The 27,431-nt window shown below is 38.3% G+C and overlaps 1 protein-coding gene across 3 annotated transcripts in view; it reads left to right on the top strand.

Moving 5' to 3' along the window:
• IKZF3 (IKAROS family zinc finger 3) overlaps positions 1–27,431 on the top strand; it is an 86,539-nt gene that overhangs the window by 34,296 nt on the left and 24,812 nt on the right. For all 3 annotated transcript variants that reach the window (XM_036079963.2, XM_036079962.2, XM_078065680.1), the window contains 3 exons: positions 21,822–22,079; positions 23,024–23,191; positions 25,048–25,164. In XM_036079963.2, the coding sequence (XP_035935856.2) occupies positions 21,822–22,079; positions 23,024–23,191; positions 25,048–25,164 (543 nt within the window). The remainder of the gene's footprint in view (positions 1–21,821; positions 22,080–23,023; positions 23,192–25,047; positions 25,165–27,431) is intronic.

Here is a 27,431-nt window from a genome sequence, read left to right as displayed (position 1 = left end):
TCCAGTGTCATTTCTATCTCCTTACCTCCAATTCCATGTCAGTGGATGAATGGGGTATCAGTGTATTTTTCTCAGTTGTTAGGGATCTAGGAGTGTCATAACATTTCTTGGTAGAGACTAGAAGATATAATCAGTCATTCAAAATAATTTGGGAAAGATAGAAGAAATGGCTCTTTCCTCTAAGCTGATTTAAAAAGAAATGAGGGACACCTGTGTGGCTCAGTTGGTTAAGCATCTGACTCTTGATTTCCACTCAGGTCATGATGTCAGGGTTGTGAGATCAGGCCCTGAGTTCAGCTCCAAAGCCATGCTCAGTGGGGAGTCTGCTTGAGATTCTTTCCCTCTCCCTCTTCCCCTCCCCCCACTTACACTCTCTCTCTCTCTCAAATAAATAAATCTTTACAAAAAATAAAAAGAAATGAACAGGCTCACTTTAGCGTTAAAAGATTAACCCTTTATTTCATGATTAAGCTCCAAACTGATTACAGTACTGTTAATGTTGACACTTAATCGGGGTCATTTACCTTTGGAAAAGGTTGTTAACAGGGCTCTACTTTTTAAAAATATGAAATATGATCAAGGGGTACAAACTATACATGCTAAATTGTAAAATAATAGAATTGAAAAGTAGCATTGCCTGAAAGAAGATATGTCTGTTGCATAATAAGGTACTTCTGTCATATTCAGCATAAGGAAACATTAAGACTAATTAGGATTATACTTTTAAAGATAATTAGAATTAGGGTGCCTGGGTGGCTCAGTCGGTTAAGCGTCTGCCTTTGGCTCGGGTCATGATTTCCAGATCTTGGGATCGGGCCCCTCATCAGGCTTCCTACTTAGCAGGGAGTCTGCTTCTCTCTCTCCCTGTCTCTCTCCCCCTCCCTCCCTCCCTCTGCGCCTCCCCACTGCTCATTCTTTCTCTCAAATAAATAAAAATCTTTTAAAAAAGATAATAAGAATTATACTTTTAAAGGAAATTTAGCTAGAATGTAAAAATGATTATAAACAACTTTAAAAGCATGCTTTAGAGGATCTTATTCTATTTAAGTTATATTAAGGAAGCATTTTTTTTTTTAAAGTTCTCTAAAAAGTTTTAGAAACTAAGGTCTGTCCTGGAATGTTTTAAATTCAGAATAATTGTAATCATGTCTGATTTATATGTTAAAGAAAGTGAAATGTCATATGTATCTTTCTAAGGTTTCAGCTCTTAGAAAATTATTTATAGAAGATTAGAAATGCTCACTTTATTTTTCTCTTATGGAAAGAAAAACTAAATTTTTTAGGGGGAAAAGTGTTTACCCAACTAGAATTATTGTGTGAGAAACAAAAAATATTTGGAAAAAAAAACTTTTAAAAGATACTAACATTCAACATAAATTCACTTGTTTCCTACCCTCCAGATATTTTGTTCATTTTTTTAGAGTTTTTGTTGTTGTTTTAATCTCCAGGCCCAATGTGGGGCTCAAACTCACAACCCAGAGATAATTTTTTTTTTAAACTATATATTCCTATGAGCCTAGTGCAGGAGTTGGCAATTTTTTTCTGTAAAGGACCAGAGAGTAAATATCTTGGGCTTTGTGACCAAATGATCTCTGTTGCAACATCTCAAGTCTGCTATTGTAGGGTAAAGCAGCATAGAAGATATATAAATGAATGTACATGGTCATATACCAGTAACTTTATGTACAAAAACAGGCAGTGAGTCAGATTTGGCCTCTAGATCATAGTTTGCTGACTCCTGGCCTGATGTATACATTTATTGTGTGATGAGTTAAGAATGTTTTTGCTGCTTGAAAGAACAGTGATCATGTAAATATTTCAAAAGGACATCAATGGGGAGTCTAACACTATTATTTTTTAAATAGAAAAATATATATCATTAACAGCTTTGTTTATCTCACACATAAGTCGTATAGTTCTGTACATAAATTAATTGGTCACAAATAAAATGATACATGGATTAAATGTTGTGTTACCACTTAGTTGATTTTAGTTGGTTCCTCCTTTCTTGAAAATTTAAATCTAATGGACTAATGAACTGGAGATATTTACATCAATTCAAGTTTATTTCCTCCATGAGGCCTCCTTGTACTATCCCAGCTCCCTCAAGTGTAGTCTTAGGGCTGAGTTTTTGGAGTGTGTTTAATTAGTACTTGTTTAAGCACCTAATTATACTGTGTTTGGAATTGTTTGTGCATGACAAACTTTCACCCCATTACATTATAAGCTTTTTGAAAAAAAGAGCCCTAGTAGCCTACATTTATATCTTTGTAAAAATACCTACCTATAAAGTGATATAATCCAAGTGGATTGAAAAACACAAGAAATGAAGAAGTTCAGAGTTCTTTTTCAAGCCTGGTCATTGATTCCTATGAACTATTATTATTTCTCTTCTCAGTGGTGACCAACCGTAACCCTTGTCAGACTAATCTTGAACAGTAGGAAATAACCAGGGATCTCCAAGACTTTTATTTTTGTTTAGCATTTGATGAGTGCAGGGATACCATAGGCACTTCACTGAATACAAAGGACATTGGGACCTTCCTGTTGGACCTAAAATGTCATTGAGAACCATAAGGTCAAAAGCAGAAGTTAAAGAAATATTTATAACATACTGTAAGAAAGAATATCCCTATTGCTTGTTTGGGCCCCATGTTCCCCGAGGAACACAATAAAATAAAAGCCTCTAGACACCAGGGCTAGAGGTCAGAAGTCTCAAATCAGGGTGTCAGCATGACCATCCTCCCTCTAAGGGCTCTAGGAGGATCCTCCCTTGCTTCTGTCTAGCTTCTGCTGGCTTCCAGCCACCCTTGGTGTTCTTGGCTTGTGGCAGTGTGACTCCAGCCTCTGCCTCCTTCACACGGCCTTTACCCCATATATATATCTCTGTATGTCTTCTCCTTTTCTTATACAGATAGCAGTCATTGGATTAAGGGCCCACCCTAATCCAGTGTGATCTCATCTTAACTAGTAATATCTACAAAAGTCATTCTGAAGTTCCTGGCAAACATGAATTTTGGGGAGACACTTCAACAGACTATACTCTTTCCCTTTCTAATTTTACAACTATCAAATATGCCTGAAATAAAATAGATGAAATGGATTGCTTTTTAATTATTTATACAGTGGTGATTGATTATTCAGTATTTAATTACTTCTGTAAGAGTTAGGATTGTGCCTGATTCCATGAGAAAAGTTGAATTTGATTATTTTTTGATAGACCTTAAATTTTTTCTATTGTGATACCTTAGATCAAAGATAAAAATTTTAATTAGAAAGTCGGCTGAAAAAAAAATTCTTCCCACCTCAGGAGGTACAGCGCCTGTCTTCAGTAGCTTTCCATGTCAGAGTCTCAGTCTATTAAGAGGTATACAACATTTTTGTGCTCATGAGAAATACAAACTGCTTTGATGCTTCTGAAAGGGGGGGAAAAAACCCAAGCCACATTTGTGGTTTATGGATGCTAATTACTGCTACATTTAGATGTGTGAAGGAGGGGTCTATGGCTGGAGCGAGCTGGGAGAGACCAAGTCAGCCTCGCCTAGGCGCTCACTGAGGTTCCAGTGGTACTGCTCAGCACACGCAAATATATGCTTCAAAAGGAAGTGCCGTGTTTTATCAAAATATTACATCTCTCAAGCCCAGATCAAGACCTGTCGCTCATGGGATGCAGGGGTTATCTTACAAAATCAGCAGTGCTCTGCTGCAGAAGTTCACTCACAGGGGATTTCTGTAAATGCTCACAATGGGCAGAGGCTTTACCGTTCCTACTGTGTCAAACGGGTACATTCTGTTGGTGACAGAATACCTCTCCTTGAATCTTTTTAACAAAAAACATTTCTGGATTTTTTTTTTTTTTTTTTTTTTTGACAAAGCTGTGTAGCACAGTGAACTACAAGGAACCTAATAGGAAAATATTTGGCATCTGCAAAAGAGGAATGGACAGTTGACAGAAAAATGGATCTGCTCACTGTCCTTAGTGGGTCCTCGAAGACTCTTTCCCCCTGTTTTTTTAACTGTGGAGCAATAGTGCTTGCACCTCCTTGGAGCAGAAACAAGAATGAGTGTGAAATAAAACGTAAATTCCAGTCCAGTTGGTTAGCTGTGTGCATGAAACACCCATGTGTGCCTGCTAATTCTCAAAGCATCTGATTTTGCCTAGCAAGTTCAGCTGCTCAAACTAACTTTGGCACCAGGCATGGCGACCTGGGCCATTGTGTACCCTGGTGCAGTTTGGTAACCACATGAAAGCACCCTGCTGAGGAATAAGTGAGGAATCCCAGTGGTGTGCCAGAGTCAGCTCATAATCGCTTATTAAACTTTCAGGAATTTTGTCAGCCAGCTGATTTCATGCTGGTGGCTTGAATTGGGCCATGGTATTTATACCACTGACATCAGCAAATGTTACAAATAAGCCCTTCCCCCACTCTGAGTTGGTTTTTTAAGCACTTACCAGCACACCACTGGACTGAGGACTGAATGAAATCCTGTTCTGGCTCACTAGGTCATCATTTTTCATAATTTGTCAGAGGGGCCCTTTTTCTTTTTCTTTTTCTTTCTTTTGTAATTTGCATGAAGGAAAATAGTGTTGGAGATGAGAAGAGTACATGAGACCTTTCCACAACATGGTAGGTAGGATCCACAAATTTTATCTTTAAAATATGAGCATCACATTATTGTAAAGTTAATGAAATAATAGGAGTTTTTTGGTAGATACTGTTACTAAAAAGCACAAAGCAGCAACAGTGAAGTTTAGATACAATTGACCACACATTAAATTTAAAATATCCCAAGTAATCATGAGTCAGTTACTTCCTTCTGAATCCCATAACATAAGAATTTTAACTTGCTCCTGTAAGTGAAGAGAGGAGCGGACAGCTGGAGGCCATCGCCAATCCTGTTATATCCAATTTTATACATACTGCATTGTGGCAGGGTCTTAACTGTACTTTACTGTCTCCCAAAGAGTTGACAACATGGCAAGGGCAGAGTCTTTTTCAGTGTTATTCTTCTTTTATGCCAGAATTTGGGGTATATAGTCAATACTTGGTATTTATCCATTTTTCTTTCTGCCTTTCCATCCAGCCATCCATTTATCCATTCATCCCCTGCATTGTTCCAAGTGCTCACTAAATAACTGTCAGTCAGTTAAGTGAAGTAAGGAAGAGCATGTGAATACATTTTGGCAATGGGTCTCTTTTAGCTGTCAAACTGGGATATAGGAAGACTTTGCAAGGATTACACGGGTGTGGATAATTTTAAGAGAATCAATTTCCAGGGTTTCAACTACAGTATGTTCTCTTTCCTAAATCTGATATGCCCTATAAGACTGCTATAGTTAAGGTTCTTCTTCCGTCTCCCCTTTCACAGGGGTCCTTCTCCACTTTATAAAAGAAAGACACATCACTCGCCCATCCCAAATCTTACTCTTTGCCCTAAGGTGTAAATACTTCCAAGATGCCATGCATCCCCCTCCATCCATCTCATTAAAAGATACATTGCCTGGGGCACCTGGGTGGCTCAGTCATTAAGCGTCTACCTTCAAGCTCACGTCATTATCCCAGGGTCCTGGGATGGAGCCCCGCATCGGGCTCCCTGCTCAGCAGGAAGTCTGCTTCTCCCTCTCCCACTCCCCCTGCTTGTGTTCCTTCTCTTGCTTTGTCTCTCTCTGTCAGATAAATAAATAAAATCTTTTAAAAAAAGATACATTCCCAACAAATTTTACTTTTTATATTTAATAATTATTGATCAAGATTTGTAACATACCTATATGGTTTTAATCAATTGTATGCTAATAATTATAATAATTCAGTCCGGAAGAAATTTTTTTACCCCTAGCACTTCATGGTAACAGAAATATTTTTATTTATACATATATATATTGTTGTTACTGTAGAGACGTATGATAGGATGAGCAATAAAAATTCAAGCATAAAAGAACAGTACATAAGGGGGCCCCTGGGTGGTTCAATCAGTTAAGCATCCAACTCTTGATTTCGGCTCAGGTCATGGTCTCAGGGTTTTGAGATGTAGACCCATGTAGGGCTCAGTGTTCTGTGGGGAGTCTGCTTGAGATTCTCTCCCTCTCCCTCCCCCCAGTTGCATTCACACATGTGCATGTGTGTGTGTGTGTGCGCGCACGCACACGCGCTCTCTCTCTCTCTCATAAATAAATAAATCTTTAAAGAACAGTACCTGAGGATGAAGTTCTATGGGGAAAGTGAAATGGAAATAGAAGTTCAAGGAGAAAATTTCTGATTTTTTTTTAAAAAGCTTATTTATGTATTTTTAAATTTATAATGGAGTAAATCAAATCACTGATATTTATATTCCATTGGATACATTTGGAAGGGTGCACTAACAGTTTAAATCATTATTATTTACAATAAACAAAATGTGTATTTGTTAAGAAAATATTTAAATTATGATGAAAAATTGTAGATGTCAACTTAATTTCCACTTAATGTCTGCTGTGTATAGGGGAGAAACATAACTTTTCAAAATTCTTTTTAGGGTACTTGAGCAAATAATTTGAAAGCCAACTCCTATCATATAAAGTGTAGACAGTGTAGCACAGAGGAGCCTTCAATTTAAGCCTCAGGCTATTTAAACGCCTAATACAAAGATTCTCAACCTGAAATCACAAGGTTTGGGAAACTTCTCAAAACTATGTGAAACTTGTTGTTTATGGGCATGTGTGCATTTTTTCTGGGCCAAGGGTACAGTTCTCACAGAAGTCTATAACTTGAAAGATTAAAAAGCTCTGACAGGGCTGCCTGGGTGGCTCAGTCAGTTAAGCATCTGCCTTCAGCTCAGGTCATGATCCCAGGGTCCTGGGATCGAGTCCCACATCGGGCTCCTTGGTCAGCGGGGAGCCTGCTTCTCCCTCTGACTGCCACTCCCCCTGCTTGTGCTTGCTCTCTCTGACAAATAAATAAATAAAATCTTTAAAATAATAAATAAATAAATAAATGAAAAGCTCTGACCAAAGTATATAAGGTCTTATGGCTTCTTGACTTTGCTGTTTTTATAATAGTTACATATGTAATGGTCTATAGAATGGCTTCCAACATAAACAATTTTGGGTCAGCTCTGTATGTATGTAAAATAACATATACTAATTATAAAAAAATCATGAAATAGGCATAATCCTCCTTTCTTCACTGACCTGAAACCTATCGTAAGGCAATCTTTTAATTTTATTTCTGACTGATTCAAAGGCCTTTTTCTTAATTTTGATAAAGAAATTTACAGATTCTTTGTCCATAGAAAAATGCCAGATGGAAATTTTGAAAATAGCTTTTAAAGAATAGATAGAAATCATTTACCCCTGACAATTCTATTATTTGGCATCTAATTTAGCACCTAAAACTCAGCAGTCTAGTAATAGGTTGATGTAATATTCAGGCTTAGAATTAGGAAGATTACATTTGGAGGTGACTGACAGCACAGTAGTTTGAAACCTTTGGATTTTAAAGTGTCACACACAACAGATGAGTGAAGATGTCAGAGCCAAGCCTAAAGGAGGAGGCTGGTAATCCAGCCCTTGGTGTATAACCTTCAAACACCAATAAACAAGATTATCTGGATTTAACATGTGACCTTTCTCATTCTGACTGGTTAGGTCCAGATGTTTTCTCATTCAGCTGTCTGGTTGAAATCTGCTTTTTAACTGACTGCAATTGGATCTAGATTTGAGGTTGTAGAAATGACAGTCTTGAAAACTCTATTCTGCAGGGGGTGATGCTGTCTAAACAGTAACATATGGAGACCGATGGTTTAATAATTAAAAATAATTTGTGACCTTACCCTTAATAGATTTGTTAATTATGTCAACTGAATAAGTAAAAATGGGATCGTGGTAGATATTTCACTATATTAGTCAGTCTGGTGGCATTAAAAACATTGACAAGATTTGTTAGAACCAGGCTTTCTTGCACCTGCGTCTACAGAAGCAGAAATCCCAGTTATGCCTTTGTTACCCTCAAGGAAGTTCATAGCAGCCCTAGAGAAAACAGGAAAGGCTCTTTGTTAGCTTCTCTTAAGTCAGTCTAAGCTTATGGCCATACTTCTCATTCATCAAAATTTGGACACAGTTTGCTATACCTTTAGTACCTCTCTTCAGCTTGGAGCCCAGGACAATTTCTGGCATTTTGTTATGAACTGTTCCTTATAATCATCTTGATTTTCTGGGTCCAGTCCTTCAGGTTGTACTAGTTCTGTCTCTGAGACTATATAAAAAAGATACTTATTTTCTTCTTTTCTCGTGGGAGAACTAAACTCGTATCACTGAGTAAACCCTCAGAGAGCTTCCCCATGTGATTTTATACTACTGCTGACTTGTAGGTCAGGAAGAGTGTTCATTAATTAATTAATAATCATAGCCTAGTAAGTCACACTAAATTATAACAGGATAGAAAGTGATACATGAGAACATAAAAAGACATAAAACACAAAATATGACAAAGAAATAATATAATTAGAAAATTTGAATCTTTACAGATTTTAGCACAACTTAGGAAAATAGCAAAATCAGTAGTTACTTAGGTATTCTCTGAAGTTGATAATAAAATAATATCAGCCTGAATTTGAAAATGAAATAACTAAGTATGAGAAATGTCCTGTGAGGCCAACTGTTACAGCAGATTTAGTATTCTTCCCTACTGCCAAGTAACAGATGAACCTTGTGTTTTTTAACACAACACTTATTAATTTCTGTGAAAAGGACATGACATTAGTTACACAGGAACAAAAGGAGTTAAAGCTACTCTCATGAGGATTTGTCATATTGGATTAATCATAGGTCAAAAGCTACACTTGTCACAATGCTTTTTTTTTTAAGATTTTATTTATTTATTTGACAGAGAGACACAGCGAGAGAGGGAACACAAGCGGGGGAATGGGAGAGGGAGAAGCAGGCTTCCCACGGAGCAGGGAGCCTGATGTGGGGCTCAATCCCAGGACCCTGGGATCATGACCTGAGCCGAAGGCAGACGCTTAACGACTAAGCCACCCAGGCACCCCAACAATGCTTCTTGTAATAGTTGGTAAATGAGTAGCTAAACTCCACACTCATAAGACAGAGTTAGTATCAGTGTAGCTAAATATCAGTTGTTGGGTTTGTTTTTTTAATCCTTATAGAGTTTTTTTTTTCCCTAACAGCTTTAATTCACATATCTTAAGTCAATGATTTTTTGTAAATTTACAGAATTGTGCAACTAGCACCATGTTTTGGAACATTTCTATCATCCTAAAAAAATCCCTGGTACCTGTTTGCAGTGAATCCCCATTCTTACTCCCAGCCCCAGGCAACCACTAATTTGACTTCTGTCTCTATATATTTACCATTTCTGGACATCTTGTATAAAAGGAATAATATAATATGTAGTCTTTTGCTTCTGGCTTCTTTCACTTAGCATAACATATTTCTTTTTTTAACTTTGTCCATATTGTTGCATGTTTCAGTACTTTGTTTCTCTTTATTTCTGAATAATATTCTCCTGTATTGATAAAATACATTTTGTTTATTAATTCACCAGTTGGTAGACCTTCTAGCTGTTTCCTTTTTTTTTTTTTTTTTTTGGCTTTTATGATCCTGCTATGAATATTTGTGTATAAGTCTTTGTGCGGACATAAGTTTTCATTTCTTTTGAGTAGATACGTAGGAGTCAAACTGCTGGGTTATATGGTAAATTTATGTTTAATTTTATAAAAAAACATCTGTATTCATTATTGATTGCTATGTAACAAACCTTAGCAGCTTAAAACAACGCAAATTTATTATCTCAGGAATACAGGCCCAACTTGTTTGGGTCATCTGCTTCTTATGAAGCCGCGATCAAGGTATTGACTAGACTGTGGTCTCATCTGAAGGTTTGACTAGGGAAGGATCAAATTCCAAACTCACTTGTGTCATTGTCAGGATTCAGTTCCTTGAAGATTATTGGACTAGGCCTCATTTCCTCACTGTAGGTTGGCCAAGACAGCCTTCAGTTCTTTGCCATGTGGGCTCCCTAGCTTACTTTGTCAGAAAAACACATGAGAAACGCCAGGGAAAGAGTGAGAACAAGATGGAAGTCATAATCTAACAACAGGAGTGATTTCCCATCACTTTTGCCATGTTCTTTTTTTTTTTTTAAGATTTATTTATTTATTTATTTGACACAGAGAGAAAGTAAGCACAAGCAGGGGCAGCAGCAGGCAGAGGCTGAGGGAGAAACAGATTCCCCACTGAGCAGGGAACCCCATACAGGGCTTGATCCCAGGACTCTGGGATCATAACCTGAGCCAAAGGCAGACGCTTAACTGACAGAGCCACCCAGGTGCCCCGCCATGTTCTTTTAATGAGAAGCAAATCACCCAGGTCCAACCCACATTCAAGGGGCAGAGATTGTACAAGGATATGAATACTAGGAGTCAGGGATTGTTGGAAACTGTTTCAGAAGGCCATCCATTACACAGCCAAATTATTTTTCCAAATGGCTAAAGTGTTTTACACCCCCACCAGCAGCAGATTACAGTTCCATTTTCTCCACATCTTTACCAACTCTCATTGTTGTCTGCCTTTTTGATGATAGCCATTCCAGTGGGTGTGAAGTGGCATTTCATTGTGGTTTTAATTTGCATTTCTCTAATTACTAATGATGTTGAACATCATTTCATTTGCCGATTGCTCATTTGTATAATTTCTATGGTGAAATGTCAATTCAAATATTTTTCATGTTTTTAATTGGATTATTTGACTTACTATTGAATTATAAGATGTTTTCATTTATGAATCATGCTTTTTTTTTTTTTAAGGTTTTATTTATTTATTTGAGAGAGAGAATGAGATAGAGAGAGAGAGCATGAGACGGGGGAGGGTCAGAGGGAGAAGCAGACTCCCTGCCGAGCAGGGAACCCGATGTGGGACTCGATCCTGGGACTCCAGGATCATGACCTGAGCCGAAGGCAGTCGCTTAACCAACTGAGCCACCCAGGCACCCTGAATCATGCTTTTAGTATCATATCTAAGCAATCTTTGCCTAATTCAAGGTCACAAAGATACTATGTGTCAGCTACTATGCTAGGCCTTTCTATACATTATTTTGCCTAATGTAATTACAGTAACAACCCTGTTAGGTGTAGATAATATCATCATTGCACAAGTGAGAAAATTCACAGAAATCAAGTGACTTGCTGAGATCATACAGGTAGAGTACAACTTGAACCTAGATGTCATCTTATTCCAAAGTCTGTGCTCTTTCGTCAGAACTTAAAAAAAAAAAAAAAAAGACATTCAAATCCATTTTCAGTGGGCAAAATAAGAGTGTACCATATTGTCTTTTCCTTATAATTATCAGTACCCATTCTGGTGCTATTTGAATACTGTTAGTAGAAACCTCTCTATTCATGATCATTGGAAGTTGCGTTTTGAAACAGAAAAAAACTAATACTAGAGTTTACTGGCTAGATTCCATCCTAGTTATATTCTGCCAGACAGTATTCCCTCCATTGTTTCTAGTGGAGCAAGGATGCATCTTTCCTTGCAGCCTTGAATTGCGTTACTGGGCAGCTGTTAAGCAGTTGTTATACTTTACCCCCAGGGACAAGCATGTTCCAGTGACAAGATAGCTTATTCCCTTATGTGCTTTTAGTGTTATACATTCACCTAGGACAAGTCAGTGCTGAGTTCTTCCATGTTTCTTAGCCAGAGAGAAGAGAATGAAGGAAGCAGAGAGGAAGAAAAGTCCAAATATTATGTAGCAGATAGTAAATTTTCTATTATTTTGTATGTATTCTGTTTTAATCGATTTCATGTTAAAAAGAGCAAGAATCTTCCAATTATTGATCCTTATGTTAACTTTCCTCTCTTTCAAGAATCCTTTATGCCCTTTGGGTCTGGTTGGTATATCTCAAGTTAGAAATACAATTTGTTGTTGCTGTGGCCTAATATGCTAGCCTTAGGCAAAATTACAATCTGTGCAATTTTTTAAAAACATCTCCAACCTTAATTTTGTATTTGTTTTTTTTTTTTTTTTTTTTAAAGATTTTATTTGTTTATTTGAGAGAGAGAGAATGAGAGAGAGCACATGAGAGGGGGGAGGGTCAGAGGGAGAAGCAGACTCCCTGCCGAGCAGGGAGCCCGATGCGGGACTCAATCCAGGGACTCCAGGATCGTGACCTGAGCCGAAGGCAGTCGCCTAACCAACTGAGCCACCCAGGCGCCCAACCTTAATTTTGTATTTGAAGCAAAGAACAGGATAATCATTCACTCCTTCCTTCCTTCTTGCCCTCTTTCCTTCCTTCGTTCTGTTCATTTGGTAAGCAGTTGCTAAGCTGTGTGCCTAGCCCAGTGCTACATGTTAAGGGTGCGAGTGGAATAATATAAAAGCAGCCACTAGGTAGAGGGGAAAACAGGGACTATTACAGAAAGAGCAGATTTGGAAGGGAAGTCAAAGGGAGAGAAATAATGAGCTAGGTTGCAACTTGTTGAGTGTGAAACAAGTATAAGAAATCTAAGAAGTGACTGGAAGTATCTATTGGGCTGAGCAGGGAGGACTAGACTGGAAATACAGATGTGGGAGTCATCAGCCACAGAAGGTTGGATCAGGAGAATATGTAAAGTGAGAAAACAAAAGGTTGAAGAAACAGACCCAAGGAGACCATTGACACCTAGGAGACAGAGAAAGAGGAGTAGACAGAGGAAAAAAATAAGTAAGGTAGGAATAGAGTCAGGCAGGAATAGAACTCAGGGAATAGGTTCAAGAAGCAGGGACTGGTCATCCTATTCCAAAGGATGGCATCCTGTTCCAAAGTGGGGGGACAGGGGAGATAAAAGGCTGACCACCGTGGGCAAAGAAGTAAACTAGAGGACTGGTTATCACTATGGGGCTTGGGTCTTTTTCTAATGTATCATGAGGAGAAATCCTGCATACTACATGTCAGCTTCACAATGTTGTAGACAAGTTAGGGAGTGGTACAGCAAAGTGGCTTATTCCTTCTTCCCTGCCTGGCCCTTTTCTTCTTAAATTGGTTCAGGCTGCCCAAAGAGTTCATTTATTCATTCATTAATTCATTTGATGTGTATAGTAAGTCGGCACTCTGAAAGGTTCTGGGGACACAAATATTATCAAAACCTGGCCCCTGCCTTGAAGATACTCCTAATCTATATGGGAAATAAACATGTTAACTGTCATATAGCACAACACATACTATGCATACCAGGAACTTATGTTGTGGATACAGAAGCATTTTCATTCCTTCCCTTCCCTTTGATCCCAAGTTTGGTGTTGTGCCAATCAGAACGTTTTTAGCCAATTTAACTGTGTTTGGATGATAATTTTTTAATTTTTCTAAGTAGCATATTTTAATGTGCTTTAAATTTTTTGATTGAACTCTGTCAAAAAATAGAGTGAGTATTCTATACAAAGGAATTATAAAAGAAAAGTAAGATTTTTCTTCTGGATTTATAAATGAAATGTCTACCACGCAAATACTTTAATCTACCTCTAGTAAGTTGGGGCAGCATCTAAAACCTCATCCCCTTTAGATGTATTTTCATTCATTATTTTTTAACGGATAGCTGTTATTTCTCAGAAATACAAATATAAAATAATATAATATATAGGTTACATGATCAATAGGAAAAGTTTATAGTTATAATGGACAGAAATGAAAAAGTCACTATAGGGGTGCCTGGGTGGCTCAGTTGTTGAGCGTCTGCCTTCGGCTCAGGTCATAATCCCAGAGTCCTGGGATCGAGCCCCACATCGTGCTCCCTGCTCTGCGGGAAGCCTGCTTCTCCCTCTGCCACTCCCCCTGCTTGTGTTCCTTCTCTCACTGTGTCTCTCTCTGTCAAAGAAATAAATAAAAAATCTTTTAAAAAAAAGTCACTATATTTGTATACTGCTTTATAGTTAGGAGGAACTTCCACACATGTTCTTCAATCCTCACAACTATAGATGAAGAATTCACCTGACCCCATGATATCTGAAGAGTGAAGTTAGCCCAGCTGAGCAGCTGGAGCCTCACGTACTGCTAATGTGTAGTATATTCCTGTCGTTGAAAGTAATAAATCTCTTGTTCTAATGGGGAAGCAAAGCATTACACTGAAATTATTAAACAAAATTATTTTTATTATTATGGTAATGAATGAGCTGTTTGATAGATAATAAGACAAGGATTAACATCATTAGTAAAATGGAGGGTGGTTCCTTTGCAAATGAAACCTTCTTCATGTTTTCATGCTAATGTTCTTGAATTTGAAGTGACATGATTTAGTAAATACCAGTCTAGATTTTTTTAAGGGCAACTTTGAATGTCTGATGAGACTATGTTTTAATGAAAACTTTAACCAAACCAAATATTATCCAAACTGCTTATCTCTTATTTCACTGCTAATGAGATACTAATATTTCATCTCTTAGTGGTCTGATTCACCCTTTCCAGTTTTTTCCCTAATTTTTAAGTAGGTGTTTTAAAAATTAATAGATGCCTGTCATTTTAGATTTTAAAAGAAGAGAAAAATGACAACACAATGGATCCTATAAATCAATGCCCAGAAGTTTTGCTTTTGTTGAAGCTTTATAATTTTACTGGTTAGCAAATACTAGAACTTTGTATTCTTTAGTTGGCAAAATATCATTGGTTTTCCTCCCTCCTCACTTTACAAATAAAAATGTAAATTAGAAAATGAAAATGACCCATGATTTCAGTGTTCTTGTTCCTAATACAAAGAGGCCATTGTGGGAAAGGAGTAGAGATATTAATTTTATAAGGAAGACTGTTTTAGTTGATCTATTTCTGCGGTATTGGATGATAGCAACAAATTCTGTAGACTAAATACCTACCATACATATATCTCCCATTTTGCTCTTTAGTGCTTCAAGCTTCTAAATCCTATTAACAGCTGTCAAAACCTGGTAAACTATTTAGATGCTTTCACAATTTGTTTAATTGGATAGTTAGAAAATGGCATGTTAGAAAAGCCCACCCACCCTCCCCCCCCTTTCTTTTAGCCTGGCTGAACATCTGTAGCATTAGGGCCTCATTATCTCTGAATTGGCATAGCAAATCAGTGGCATCATTAAAATGCCACATTAAGATGATTAAGCTTCTTTGTTATCCAGTTGACTTTTGCATGTGCTAAGGATTTCATGGTTATGACCCCTAATCCTTGTAAAACACTTAAACAACATCACCCTTTTGTGTCTTCCCTGTCTAACAGCCTCTATCCTGTTTTGCCCCATCTCACAGTATCTCTGGCAAACTTAAGGCTATTACTCCAAACTTTGTCCTTCTTTGAGTTGGATTCTGAGAGCTCATAATTCAAAGTGGAAATTCAGAACCACCTTTTTGCACTGGGAAATTCCTACTAATATGCTCTCCAAGACACCCAAGTTGCCTGTTCCATTTGCCATCTTTGATAGGTTCTTCTCTCCAACTGAGCATTTTATGTGCCTGTAAAAACAAACTGAGGCACAGTTGGCTGAGACTGCTATTGCCCCTGAAGGATTTAGATGTTGGATCCTTTCCAAGACCCATTGTTTTTGCAATGTCTCAGGTGAAACCAAAAATGTCTACTCTGGAGTGCAAGCCTTTCATGTGATAACCATCACCCCAGGAAATGAAACCATGTGCATCAGCCCCAGTGAGCCAAGCCTTTGTTCTCTTCAGCCTACAAAATTCTCTCTGGGGGGTGTGTGTGTGTTAGTGTATGTCATCTTCCTAAGAGGCCTCCAGAACATAGACAAAGATGGGAGCAATTGTACCCCAGAGTAGCTCCTTTAGGAAGAAGTTCAGTTTAATCTAATTTTCTATGGGTTAGATTCAATTTAGACATCTTTTTTCCCCCTCTGGGAATGTTTAGCAATTACCTTTATCAGCAATTTGTGGTTTGGTATGTTCTTTTCTCCACAAGTTCACTTATAAAAAATCTACTCAGGAAGCCTTTACCATTTTTTAGTATGACATATATCATACATAAAAAAGGCAAATATAATTACATGTATAGTTTAAAGAATAACAACAAAACAAACATCCATGGGCCCACCACCTGGCTTAAGAAATAAAATATTGCTAGTGCCTGTGAAGATTCTTGATACTATTTTAAGTGGCAATTTAAGTTGTGTGTCTAAGAAACGTGACACATATTATAGGAAACTGGAATTTACAAAACTAAAATGGGAGATCATTCACATTACAAAAGTTTTCTTCACTTCATAAAAACTTTAAGGTATTATGGGGCAGTTCCTCAATATATTCAAGTATTTCTTGCCAGATCTTTAAGATTGTTGGCCTTTTTTTTTTTTTTTTAAGATTTTATTTATTTATTTGAGAGAGAGAGACATAGCAAGAGAGAGAACACAAGCAGGGGGAGTGGGAGAGGGAGAAGCAGGCTTCCCGTGGAACAGGGAGCCCGATGTGGAACTCGATGCGGAGCTCGATCCCAGGACACTGGGATCATGAACTGAGCCAAAGGCAGACGCTTAATGACTGAGACACCCAGGCGCCCAAGATTTTTGGCCTTTATTAACAGTTCAAATGTTGCCAGTCACTGACAACTGAAAATCAAAGAAAAATGAAGAGAAACATCTCTGAATGTATAATGTAAATCAGTGGAACAATATTATCTGTTTTACATGTAACATTTTATGAACACATCAACTACATTAAGGTGAATCTGTAGAGGTTAATGATATCATGCTAAATATAAAGTTGAGTGAGGTAGGTTTATGAGAAAGCACAGAAATGAGAATTTTTTTCTACTTTAGGATATCGAGGAAGACTGCATGGAAGAAATGGCATTTAAATAGCATCTGGAAGTTTGAATAGAATGTTGATGTTGGGGAAGGGCATTTTGGGTGTTAGAACTTTAATGTGCATAGGAATCCTTGAGGATCTTGTTAAAATGCAAATTCTGATCGAGTAGGTCTGGGGTGAGACTTGAGAGTGTGTTTCTAACAAGCTTCCAGGGGATGCTGGAACTGCTGATCCAAGGACCCCATTTTGAGTAGCAAGGTTCTAGTCTAGAGAAAAGGTTGATTGAGGAAGAATGAGATGATTGGGCGGGCTCAGGGCAGGTTCTGGACAGGCCCTAGAAGGCTTTGCTAAGGAGTTTGGAAATTTGTTCTATAAGCAAAATGAAATTATTGAAAGTTTCTGAAAGAGTTTTAGTGCTAGAGAATGATTAACCTGGAAATAAAATGTAGTATAAAATAGAGGTTGCATACACTGTGGGCCAGTTAGGAGGCTAATGCAGTGATATATTCACGTACTAAGTATCTACTGTGTGTGTACTTTATACAGAGCACTGAGTCAAACTGTAGAGTGGCGGTTTTTTGTTTTTTTTTTTAAGATTTTATTTATTTATTTGAGAGAGAGAGAATGAGACACAGAGAGCACGAGAGGGAGGAGGGTCAGAGGGAGAAGCAGACCCCCAGCTGAGCAGGGAGCCCGATGTGGGACCCGATCCCAGGACTCCAGGATCATGACCTGAGCCTAAGGCAGTTGCTTAACCAACTGAGCCACCCAGGCGCCCTGGAGTGGCAGTTCTTAAACTCCATTGTGTATAACATTTACCTACAAAGCATAATTTTAATGCATATTTCCAGTCTCCACACCCAAATTAGTAGGTCTATGATAAGACCCCCAACATTTCTATCTTAAAACCACAAGACCTCTGGTCTCTACAGATACAGGTCAAGTAGTGTCACAGGGGATACTGAGTTAAAAAAAAAAAAACCTGTGTAGCTTCTGACCTCAGATAGCTTACATGACCATATGGGAGATGAGGTGAATTTATAAGTAACTCAGAGAAAGAAGGAACAGATTATTTTGCACCAGGAGGGATGGTGGGGGTTGGGGGGAGGAGATGGCATACTAGCTTTGGCTTTAAAGAATCTGTAGGTTTTGGACTGACCTGTGGCAACATTGGGGAAAGACCTTGTAGGCAGTGGAAATAATAAAAGCAAGAATACTTAGAAGTTGTTTAGTTTGGTTAAAGTTATATGAGTATTCAAAATCAATATTACAAAGACAGGTTGGGGCCAGATACTGAAAGGCCTTTTAAATTCCTTCTTCCTGAGTTTGGACTTTATTTTATTGACAATGGAGATATTGAAGAATTTTGACAGGGTCATGATATGACCAGAGCTATAGTTGAGGAAGAACAGTGTGGTGGTAGTGTATAGGATGAACTGGGAAGGAGAGAGAAAGGAGGCAGGGAGAACAATGTGGAGGGCAATCAGGGCCTGAGATTCAGGGTACTGGGAATGCAAAGTAGTGAGGAAGAGAAACGGATTGGAGAGAGGATACAAAAATAGAACCAATGGGTTATTAAATATGGGGCAAAAACAAGAGGAAGGAAAGATGCTTGTAAGGAGTCTAGCCTGAGTAACTGGGAAGATACTTAGGAGGCCTTTGGGAATAGAGGCCTGAAGAAGGGAAGAGAGATTACACCTGGATATATATGTATACACACACACACACACACACACACACACACACGAACACACACATTTGGGAATTAATCATATAAAATGCTAGTTGAACCTAAGAGTGGATGAAATTGCCCCAGGGGATGGGATGTCAAGGGAAGGAAAAAGAGCATTATGGGTAGTGTTTAGGAGGCAGATGGAGGAAAAAGAGCTAGAAAGAAGCAATGAGAGAGGTAAGGAAAGAAGTTACAGTTTCACTGAACAAATAGGAGTATAGAAGAAGAAGGATTGGTGGTCAGTAGTGTCGAGGGCTACAGAGAAGTTGGGGAGAATAGCAAACAAAAGGCCATTGGATTTAGGAATCAGGAGATGATTGATGATCTTTAGGGGAGCAGATTCAGTGAATTATGGAAGTGGAAGCCCAATTAGAGGGAATTTTACATCAGTTTTGAGGATATAGAGGCAGAAACCATAGCTTACTTTTGTAGTAAATCTGTCTAGAAAGGAGTGTTGAGACAGGATGAGTTTAGGTATGATGGGATGAGAGGCTAAACCAAATTGCAATAGGAAATAGAAAAGAAGAATTGGCATCCAGAGATCCTGAGGACATAGAATCTGTAGGTCTTGAAGACTGATTTGATGTGGAGATTGAATAGGAAAAGGATTCCATTTTTAAGACTTGGAACTGGAAGAAGGAAGATGCCATTTAGAAATATAATGAAGTCATAAATTGGAAACAAGCTTGGGTTCAAAGATGACAAGTTTGATTTTAGACATACTTTTAATATTTTTAAGGGATACTAAGTAGGAGAATGCTCCCCTTTCTTATGCTCCAATAAATCTTCCTCCCAAGAGAAGGAGACAAGCATCTTTGCTGGTCTTTCTGGTGGACTGTGTTTGGAGGCTGGGTGCTAAACTCTCAGAAATCCCATTCGTATCTCAGGTACTAATGTATTCTAATATTCAATTCTATGTATCTTTGTATGGTAAAGCATGATGAATTGTTGATCCCCAGTAACCATTCAGAGAGGCCATTCAGTTCTTTCATCTAAAAGTAGTAAGATTCCAAAGACAAACCAACAACTGTCCAAAGAACTCTTGGTCCATTAAGTCCAAGGGACTTTTCCTAATATCCTATCCATGTGTCTCTTATGCTTTCCCTTAGGGCTCTGTGTCTCAAATACCATTTTTCTTGTTCTACAGCTAAATCCTAAGGGACAAAAGCCAAGCTTTTCTCTTGAGCCAGGTTGATGTAGTATTTGAGTTCGAGGTCAAGCCCATTAAAGCCCAAATCCTGAGGGAAGGAGCAACTCTCTTTTGTCCTGTGTTTTCAGAAAGACCTAACACATTCATCTTCCTAGTTTTTAATTGTCACTGTCCATGGAATGGCCCGAGTCTGTTCATACTAACATTTCATAACCAAAATGAAAAGGATCTTTTTTTCTGCTGGACCCTATCTGCTGTTTTTGGTTCTCAGTAGCTGAAGTTTTCCGTTGAGGTTCTTTTAAACGCCTACATGCAAACTGAAGAGCACTCAAGCTTTGGTGGGATATCACCCACAGCTGGAGTGATGGAGGAAGGGAGGAGGGTACAAGCCTCAGGTGCATCCTTCTCTTAAAAAATTTTTTTAAAAACAAGACCTCTTAAGCAAACAGATTCTATCTGAAAGCAGGTGAGACCTATCCAGAGAAAGAAGGGAATGAACCTCTTTCCACGTAGGAAATGGATATGGATTCATATGTGACCCAGATGCATTAAATGGGCAAATTTGAAACACGTTGGACTGATCCTCCAGCCCTACATCTCTTCTAATCAAAGAGTGAAAGGCTATGAACCATGAACCGTGATGAGAAGCAGAGGAACAGTGTTGCAGCAATGGCTCCTCGGTTGGTGGTTAGGGCCTGTCTTGCTCTATTAAGCAAACACAGTTAATATAGATAAAAGGTAACCTTGATAGAAGTGAAAATTGAAACTTGAGTTGAAGGTAGCAAGCCAGGCACAGCTGCAGTTGTACTTCCTCCTATGTGGCAACAGGAGCTGCACTTACTGGTGTTTTTTTGGAAGGGATGCAGTTTTTTAAAATATCTTTTCTTCAGAGTGTTTTGGGTTTTAATGTCTACACCACTGATGGGAGAGTGGAATATATTAGTAAGAAGCCACCTAGACTTTCTACAGCTAGTGTGTGAGGTCAGATCCAAGTTCAGCATTCTAATCACACATTTGCTATTAACAGGCTATGTAGCCTTGGACAAATCACTGAAAAGATCTCTGGTGCCAGATTTTCTTATCTGAAAAACCAAAAGGTTGGATTAGAGGATCCCTTCCAGCCCTAAAATTCCACTGATTTATGATTCCTCACGAGGAAGCATAACTTCCAATTTCTAAGAACAAATGTTGGCAAAGTAAGCATTTATGCAGCTTATTTTATATATGAAAAATCCCTTGCAAAAATTTATTATGATTTTATCAGGCGAATATTTAGGTGTTATTAGTGTCACTACATAAATTTACCTTCTTCAGTTCTTATGTTCTTCAGCTTAAGAGTGTTGCAACTCTTTTCAAAATAGTACCTGGTCAACCATCTCACTTGGGCCAGTCCCTCCTCTCCTGTCCAGTCCTACAGTTCTAGGATCTTGAGTTTCACGCTCCCTAACATGGGTATAGGTGTGCTTTCCCTTGCTTAGGTTGAGCTCCATTTACCTGTGTCAATGAAAGTGACTCCTTAGAAGATTATGTTAAAGAATTACTTCTCCTTTTATCTTTCTCAACAGTATTTCACGAATACGGCTAGCTTCCTCTATATACAATATTGTCTCATTATCAGTTCCAGGAGAAACAGAGAGATAAGAGTCATTTTAGCAGTGCATATACATGGAAGGGGAAGAGGCAAAGCATGGCTTAAAATCAGAAAAACCATATTAACTATTCAACTCTCACTCTTACTGGCTTAAATTGAATGCATTTGAAGGATTAAAACAGTATTTTCTTCTTGAAACCAAAGAGCTCCACCACCTTGCCTTTTAACTGCAGCCACCAGAAAAGGTACTAAATCTGAGAACCTTTCTTCTCCCCCAGTATTGGAGAAGAGTTGCTCAAAATGTTTTTTTTTTCATGGTCTCTTTGAGCCGTCATGGCTAAATCCGTTCTCTCTCATTTTCTGTGTGGTCTAAAACTGTTATCTGTGTGTGTGTGTGTGTGTGTGTGTGTGTGTGTTTTCTCCACTGACGGTAGTTCTGAATTCAAATAATGAGTGCTCATCCTAACGGTGTTTTCTTGTTTTGTAGATGTACAATATTATGTTAGCTTCCTTTGGTATTTGTTAGTTGTAGGTCTCTCTCTTTGAGCTGCTTTGATAACTCCAAATACAATCATTGTTCATTTCTTGCATTTTCTACCCTGCAGATGATTCGATGAATGTGAAAGATGAATACAGTGAAAGGGATGAGAATATTTTAAAGCCAGAGCCCATGGGAAATGCGGAAGAGCCTGAAATTCCATACAGCTATTCAAGAGAATATAATGAATATGAAAACATTAAGTTGGAAAGACATGTCTCGTATGATAGTAACAGGCCAACCAGTGGCAAGATGAACTGCGATGTGTGTGGATTATCCTGCATTAGCTTCAATGTCTTAATGGTTCATAAGCGGAGCCATACTGGTAAATAATTTCCTTTATCCGTTCTTCTGAAAACTGTCCTAATGCAGCCATGTGAGAAATGAAATGGTGAAATTTGGGACGACTTTTGATTACTTTCATTGATTTTTGCTGTAATTCTGATGTATCTCTCCCTCTCTGCATTTTCATTTACCCAGTGATTTTTATTCCTGCTTTACTATGCGTTTGGCAAACATTGCAAATGCCATGAATAAAAATACTGTAGTAAGCACGGTGTTCTAGGTCAGCCAAATATTTTTCTTCAGTTAATAAGTAGAAGTTGAATTGTGCGATATACTTCTTTAGCATCGTTCGTCCATTTTTGCATAACTTATTAAAAAGCAGACCTCCTTATTATATTGGGTTCAAATTTGATAGATGAAAGGATATAGTTTTTATTACCAGTTTAAAAATTTTGTCTTCGGACAATAAACAGCCAGTCTATAGAAATGCATACAAACACAACAGTCCCAATGAGCTCAATAGATTCCATCTGACATCTAATATGAAAACTTTAAAAAAAGAAGCATTTCTGGCCCTCCATACCTTATTAGAATTTGAGTCTGTGATTCTTTTTTCTCAGATTGAGATTATATTCAAAAAGAATGCTAAGTAATGTTACAAACTTACATCTGGAAAGCACTCCCAGAGCTATTCTTGTTTTTTGGGGGGGGGTGGGGGTTGTTATTTCTTTTCTTTTTTCTTTTTTTGCTCTGATCCAAGACGATAACTAAAATGGCCTTGCTAGATGAATGCTTTTTCTCTTCTACAGGGAAGATTCCAGAAGTAAGTCGTACACTTGCCTTGAAATATAGTTCCCAGCTGATCCCAATATGATATGAACAGATACTATCTAAAAGATGAGCTTTTGCCATAGGCGTCTAATCTGTGCATATGCTTTGCCACTTGCTGGGTGATCAGAAGTCTCCTTTTTGTCCTTTTTAAAGGTGAACGCCCATTCCAGTGTAATCAGTGTGGGGCATCTTTTACTCAGAAAGGTAACCTCCTCCGCCACATTAAACTGCACACAGGGGAAAAACCTTTTAAGTGTCACCTCTGCAACTATGCATGCCAGAGAAGAGACGCACTCACGGGTCACCTTAGGACACATTCTGGTAAGTGAGAGCAATGAGCCTTCCATATCTACTAAATGTGTGTTCCATGGTGCCCATTGAGGAAACTAGAAAGAGTTAAGTATGGAGGTTTTAATCCGTCATTCCTGTTCTGAAGGGTTACAACAGCAGAGACCTCTAGGGCTAATTACACTTCCATTAAGGCATTAATTGCTCTCCGTCTGGCTCAATGGGGATGATCATCTCCTTACCATCCTTGCTCCCCTAGAGAACAAGACAGTCAGACAGGAAAAGCCTGCTCTATAAAAATGCCTTTTAAATTTTTGTGAAAAAATTATAGTCATCAGTATTTTCTCATGGTAAGCTTTATTAAGAGATTATTTTCCTAAAAAGCACACGGACACATTTTTCATTCAGAAGTCTGGACAAGCAAATGACGTACAGTCTGTAAGTTATGTAAAAATGTAAACGGAGTGTAAATCATTGTCACAGGGTTCCCTTTGGCCATTCTGTGCTAAAAATTTTTAAATGGAGATATAATTGACAATAGAACATTGTATTGGTTTTAGGTGCACATGGGCTAAATTTCTTAAACCTGACTTTCTTCTTGATCAGCCTATTTATTTTTAATCTCTAGAAGATGAACAGCAAAAGAATTCATAAAAAAAAAACTATGTTCATCTTGATGTTTTTACTCTTTATTTTAACTAAGCAAGATAATAAAACTTTTTTTAACATTTAGAATTTCCCTCCTAGAAAAATAAAACTGAGTTTATTTTCAAATTTGGGACCTCTTGTTCTTGATGTTATCTGACAAACTTTTTAATTGAAGGAAAAAAAAGGTTTGTTTTTATGTCAATCCATGTACTGCTTTGACTAAAACCCAGCCCCAAACCCACAACTGGTCACAATTCAGAGACTAAGGATTAAACAAGTCAGCCCCAGCAAAACCCACCATGAGAGATCATAAGTGGTACAAGAAAGGTTTCTTTTACAGTTCATTGTTCAAAGTAATGAATTAAGGATGAGTTTGGTCCAAAAAATTAGAATAGTTCTCTTTTGTTGCTTTTTTCAAATAATATCCAAACATAGTGGTAACTTTTTAGATAGATTCTAGAGGACCCCAATTTATGCAGAAAACTTAACATTTTTAGCCCTAGCAAACCTGCATTTATTTTAATTTGGGATTCCAGAAGGATCTTTTAGTACTTTAAGTCCCAAAACTCTGTTTTAAACAGAGCAACAGGATTAGAAAATAAAAATCTCAGTTCCTAAAACTCTGACATACTCATAGGGTACATTTTATCAACAAATCAGAAAGGCCAGCCCTGCACACAGAGTTGAAGTTATTATAATTAGCTCAGTTTTTATTGATTTAGCCCAGACTTCACTATAGCCACTTGGAAAGGATAAGCTAAATTTATCCAACTATGTCAGTGCTCTGAAAAGTCCATCAGTTTCTGGCTGAATGTCTAACTCCCAGCATTCTTTACTTACAATGAGATGGATGTCACAAACTAAGGGATCTCTCTCTACTTCATTTTTAAGCCACACTAACCTCCTTGAGGGAAAAAACAGCCCTATATTTTTTCCTAAAGAAACAATATTGAATCTGGAGCCAAAACACTGTGCTCAATGATAATCATTAAATCCAAATCCTTTCATATGTGAAAGGAGGCTATCCTTTTGAAGAAAATGCTAACGTAACAATCAGTCGAAGACTATCACCTTATTTCAGTTTACTAAATTTAAAAATAATATAGCTGCAAAAGTATCCAAATACCCTGGCTTCTCTCAGCAGACTCATCCCTAAAGGACAGTTTGCACAGAGCCCTAAGACACCATTTGTTCTGTAATCCCTGAGGGTCACTGAGTGCCCCCTTGTGCTCTCCTTATAGTTGAGAAACCCTATAAATGTGAGTTTTGTGGAAGGAGTTACAAGCAGAGAAGTTCCCTCGAGGAGCACAAGGAGCGCTGCCGTACATTTCTCCAGAGCACGGACCTGGGTGAGACTGGTGAGTTCACGCAACACTCGTTCTACGTACATGTAGCGAGCATCTACTTTTCTAGGTGGTGGGAGACAGTAGTGTAAAAAAAAAAAAAAATCTGCCCTCGCAGTTTATATTTTAATGGGGAAAGACAGACCATAAGCAAAGTAAATATGTAACATATACAGTATATTAGAAGGTAGTAAGTACTATTAAGCAAAATGAAACAGGTCCTGGGGGCAGAAAGTGAGTCAGGGAGGTGACATTTTAACAGACTTAAAGGGCTGAGGAGAAAGCCCTGCAGAGAACTAGGAAATAGCAAGTGCAAAGGTCCTGGGACTTGAGTTTGAAGAAGTATAAATAGTCCTGTGTGGCTGGAGCAGAGTGGGTAAGGGAACATGAGGCTGGAAAGGAAATGGGAAACCAGATCTTATCAAGCCTTGTTGGCCATTATAAAGGCTGGTTTTTACTCTGAGTGAAATTAAAGATCTTCAAAGGGTTTTGAGCTGAGAGGTGACATGATTGGACTTCTCATTTTAAAAGAATCACTCTACTTGCTGTAGAGAAGAGATTTTATTTGCAGCAAGATTGGGAATTGGATAGTCTAGTTAGAAAGCCATTGCAATAGTTCAAGTGGGAGAAAATTGTGTCTTGGGTAGTGGTAGAAGTGGTGAGAAATGTTCTAATTCTCTATACATTTTATTTATTTTTTTAAAAGATTTTATTTATTTATTTGACAGAGAGACACAGTGAGAGAGGGAACACAAGCAGGGGGAGTGGGAGAGGGAGAAGCAGGCTTCCCGCAGAGCAGGGAGCCCGATGCGGGGCTCGATCCCAGGACCCTGGGATCATGACCTGAGCCAAAGGCAGACGCTTAACGACTGAGCCACCCAGTCGCCCCTCTATACATTTTAAAGGTAGAGCCAACAGAATTTCCTAACAGATTGATGTGGGATGTGATGAAGGATGCAGTTACTATTCCCTGAAAGAGCAATTGAGAGTAGAGCAGGTTGAGGGGTGGCTGAGGGCAGAGTCAGTTAAAACTACAAGGATTTTCGGAGTGCCTGGGTGGCTCAGTTGTTTAAGTGTCTGCCTTTGGCTCAGGTCATAATCTCAGGGTCCTGAGATGAAACCCCGCATCTGGCTCTCTGCTCAGCGGGGAGTCTCCTTCTCCCTGACCCTCCCCCTGCTCGTGCTTTCTCTCTCTCTCTCTCTCTCTCTCTCTCGCATAAATAAATAAATATCTTAAAAAAAAAAACTACAAGGATTTTCTTTGCCCAAAGCCCTCAAATCATATACTTGTCTACTCATATGATTTATTGTGATGCTTATCTTTGGCTTCAGGAATTTCATATTTTATTCAGTGTTTTGAATTATTTACCTAGGGGCAATTGGCTGAAACACTAGATGCTTTTCCATATATCAATTGTGGTTTTATTTCTTTCTCATTCTTCAGTTGAAACAGCATGAAACTTCTTTGTGTCACATCTTTGCAGTTGTCCTTTGTCCCATCCAGTTGACCATCATTCTGGTTCTGCAGCTTGGGTTGTCTGACGTTTTTATTTGGTTAATTGAACCAGTTGCATATTCAGAGTATCAAATCCTCAGGGCATTTGGTATTTGCCAGCAGTAGGTGCAGTTGAATGGTTTGAACAGTCTAAAGCAGAAAGATTACAAAAATATGAAAGAAATAATGTGAAACTCAGGAAAAATGGAGTGGAAATCATTAGTAGCTTAGCTGTACCTATTTTGAATGAGAGGAAATTTTGTTTTAGATAAAGCCTATTTTATGGTGTTAGGAGCTGGCCAACTGAATTCCGTTGGTTTGCACTGCTTCTGCTTTTTATCCTGATGGCATCTTTGGTTTTATCAAGGAGTTGGATTTCCTCCTTATTTCTAAAGAGAAATGTTTGCAACAGATAGAGCTCTTACTGTGAGACATTCCCAGGTTATGAAAATCTATTATATTCCAAATAGCATTATTAATATTTAAAGCTAGAAGGTTAAAGAGAGCATCTAATCCTACCACCTCATTTTGGAGGTGAGGAAATTGAAACTCGTAAAAAATTCAGTGACTTGCTTAAAAAGCACTGGAACTTTTGTTGTCTTCATGATTAGCTATATTTCTTTTATTTTCAAAAATTCACTCACTGCGGGGCGCCTGGGTGGCTCAGTCGTTAAGCGTCTGCCTTCGGCACAGGTCATGCTCCCAGGGTCCTGGGATCAAGCCCCGCATCGGGCTCCCTGCTCAGTGGGAAGCCTGCTTCTCTCTCTCCCACTCCCCCTGCTTGTGT

Source organism: Halichoerus grypus, chromosome 2 (genome assembly GCF_964656455.1).
Source record: "Halichoerus grypus chromosome 2, mHalGry1.hap1.1, whole genome shotgun sequence".
Taxonomy (NCBI): Eukaryota; Metazoa; Chordata; class Mammalia; order Carnivora; family Phocidae; genus Halichoerus; species Halichoerus grypus.
This window is presented reverse-complemented; position numbering and strand designations above follow the sequence as displayed.